Source organism: Etheostoma spectabile, chromosome 22 (genome assembly GCF_008692095.1).
Source record: "Etheostoma spectabile isolate EspeVRDwgs_2016 chromosome 22, UIUC_Espe_1.0, whole genome shotgun sequence".
NCBI classification, from domain to species: domain Eukaryota; kingdom Metazoa; phylum Chordata; class Actinopteri; order Perciformes; family Percidae; genus Etheostoma; species Etheostoma spectabile.
The window spans coordinates 12,102,506-12,105,839 of NC_045754.1; the positions used below are offsets into that span (position 1 = coordinate 12,102,506).

Here is a 3,334-nt window from a genome sequence, read left to right on the forward strand (position 1 = left end):
GTGTGTGTGTGTGTGTGTGTGTGTGTTTGATGTTTGATGAGAAGGTCAGAGAGGACGAAGAGGAAAAAGAGGTAGAGGAGGAGGAGCATCGGCTCCTCATAGCTGCAACCAATCAATGGACGACAAAGAAATGGTGAATATGAGCTTAAAGAAATAGTTTTGACATTTGGGGAATGTGTTTATTTGCTTTCTGGTGGAGCATTAGACAAGAACATTGATGCCACTTAAAATCCACCTACCAGCACCTCAATACGCCCTTTTACTGTGGGTGATGTGGCGGACTATTTATTGACCGAGAGAAGTAACTTCCTGGAGATATTGTCTGACACATAACCCCTGTAAAACAGCAATTAGTTTGGTTTTTGTATGGATTAAATATACCAATATAAAGTATATTTTATATATCAATTTGTCAAAATGTTGACTAAAGATTTTTTTTAATACTGTAATGGATAAGTCCAGAGTATATTTTTCAAACTGATCATGTCTATTTTTTTCACAACATTCATACAATTCAAAACAGATAAGAAGCTAAAGCTGAATATAATGTTTCAATTGCTGCAAAAACTGTGTACAAAGAAACAAAAAAATTTGTCATAAAACAGCATGAAAACTCATTTCCATCTGTTTAAAGCTCCTCCTAAGTCTCTCTCTAGCTCTCTCTCTGTGTGTGACCTGAATTCAGCTAAAAGCTACAAGAACACTTTAGAAGAAAAACTCTTAATATCTTTAAATTCCTGACAATGAAAGGCTAATAGAAATCCTCATATCAAAGTTTTACAAAAAGAAAAAAAAAGCTTTTTGTCTTCTTTAATAATGGAATTCAAAGACATTAAAAAAGTGCCATGGGGGTTAAATTAGAGTAACTGTTTTTCTAAGATTAAAAGACGCCGATGCCAGCAGCTGGCACTGCTGAGAAACAATAAAAATCTGAACTTATACAAAGAGAAAAATCAACCCTACTTACTTGGAATAAACTTACTTTAACCAACAGGAAGAAAAAAAACCTTTCATAAGCCCAGGTTGACCTTGCTCTCTGCACTGTTCTTAATCTCAGGGGCATAATTTAGCAGCACCTACAGTATGCTCGGAGTTGCCAAGGAGAGTGGCCTCCTACCAGGGGCCGAGGATGTCTTCTGGAGTTTGTTGCCCGGGCTCGTGAATGGCTGCACTTGTCACAAGGACTAAAGAGTTTTCTCGCTCAGCACCCAGAGACAGTGACGCCTCAAAGTCAAGGGTGGGCAGGAATGCCCTGAATAGGCAGTTACGTAAAAAACTAACAGCACCCTGTGAGGATAGAGTCAGGACCTGACAATGCTCGCTGAAATTAAACAGTGGCAGATGGCCTGAAGTGTGCAATATAAACCTCTTAAGTCTGCATGGAAGAGAGACAGTTACATTTTCACAAATTCACCACATCAAGAGGAAACAACAGCAATCATTTGAATAAGGGAATGGACAGATTACGACACAATGGGCCCCTGGGCACAGACATGTAACCCCATACATACAGTAGGAGCAAGATACAAAACAAACGCAACCGCATCGGTCGCATCGTTTGTAGTTGTTTCTTCATAGTCATTATGAGTCTAGTCATTCTTTTTTCATATCTCTTACTTATCATTTTGTTTTCTTTTTTTGTGTCTCTTTGTGGACATTTTCTGGATTTATTTTACTGACTTTCCAACAAGAATGTTAACAGTGACTTTCAGAGGCTGTGGTCCAAGGGCCACTGACCCCTTGGGCCCCTGGGCCTGTGCCCAGTAGGCCTGTTCAGCAATCAATCCATTAATAAGTGTAAGGATATGAGGATATTGATGAAAACAAAATTAGCAAAAACTAATCTGCTTTTGATGTCAACAAAATTGCAGAAATTATCTGGGGCATGTTTTTAAAAAAAACAGTCAAAAGACACATCTGGTCACTGACTAATTTCATTCGCCAAGCACACTTTGAACTATCTATCACAGCTTACTTTCGTGCGCACACAAAAAAAAGCCAGAACAAGAGAAAAAAGGACAAAAAAACATACCAAAACCTCTCTCTCCCTCTTTGCTCCCACCAGAAGCCACCCAGAGAGCACCAGGGCTAACCCTGCTGACCTGACCCAGATATTAACCCAAGCCTCCAGATGTGAACGCGCGCTGGGATTACTCCACCACTGCATCAAGCTCCACATGCTTTCCTAATGAGGCATCCTAATATGACCCTGGAGACAGAGCGGACTGTCTGTCTCACTATCTGCCTCTATTCCCATAACTCTATCACTCTGTCTGCGCAGAAGCATCTTCATATAATGTAATGGGAATAAAAACAGCATGGAGTCTGGTTAATGCCGTTTCATCATTGTCACAGAGGGATATTAGTCTGTAAATGGGAATCAAAAGAATGTGACCTCATGCAGCAGACAAACCACCATACAACTAAACATGATCTAATAAAATAATACTGCTATAACTGTCAAACACTGAAATTAAATAAGCAATGCATTGTACTACAACACTCTACCCAACGCTGATATGCTGCCTATTATTCAGACACCTGCAACTAAGTGAAGTGATTAAGAAAGGAAGAGTGACATCTACTACTACGCTAAAGAGAATATCTAATCTACGCATGAATGTCAATGCCTAGCAAACTTGTCCCGCACTGGTTGTTGGAGAAAAGTAGTTTCACTCATCCTGTCCACATTTGCACCAGTCACGACCTGAGCCCTTTGGCAGGAGCGCCCTGATATGAAAGAATTTAACTCCTTCTCTGCATCAATGTAGCTATTGTAGCTATTGCATTCTTTCAGCAGCTTCAATTTCCAACTTGTGCCGTGTAGGCAAGTTACAAACTTCAGGACACAAAGCACAAAATACACGGTATGACAGCCGGTGGTACGAATACACAACGAGGTAGAAGTGTGGTAAGTTTAATCGGCCTGCTAAGTAGCTCAAATTTGCAAGAGATCAAAGAGGGACAAAAAAAATAAACAAAAATGCAGCGCTCTCCTCTGTAGCCTACCATTTTGATCCAGCGTTTCGTGGCTCAAAGGAGTCCAAGAATAACTCCTTTCGCACCAGTTTTCGCTTCGCCATGAAAATGACCGTTGAATTGTCACATTTCTTCAGTTTTTGCCTTATCCTCAATCTTTTCCCCCCCGTGCTGCTGTAGCATTCAGACAGACAAAAATGCAGAGGCTGCTTTTGCAGAAGGAATTGGTGATTGGAGCTCGGGGATCATATGGGCTTTTTGTCAGACGTTTTTAAAGGGACACGGTACTGTTTAACGTGGAGTTGCGAGACAGGCGCCTTTCTTTGTACAGTACTTGGATTTCCTTCATTTTTTT

At 40.6% G+C, this 3,334-nt stretch overlaps 1 protein-coding gene across 1 annotated transcript in view; it reads right to left on the bottom strand.

The window, feature by feature from the left end:
- Positions 1-3,327, bottom strand: part of zbtb47b (zinc finger and BTB domain containing 47b) — a 27,699-nt gene extending 24,372 nt beyond the window's left edge. The window contains exon 1 of the mRNA XM_032504290.1: positions 3,010-3,327. Within this exon, the coding sequence (XP_032360181.1) occupies positions 3,010-3,012 (3 nt within the window). The 5' untranslated portion in view covers positions 3,013-3,327. The remainder of the gene's footprint in view (positions 1-3,009) is intronic.
- Positions 3,328-3,334: the final 7 nt, after the last annotated feature.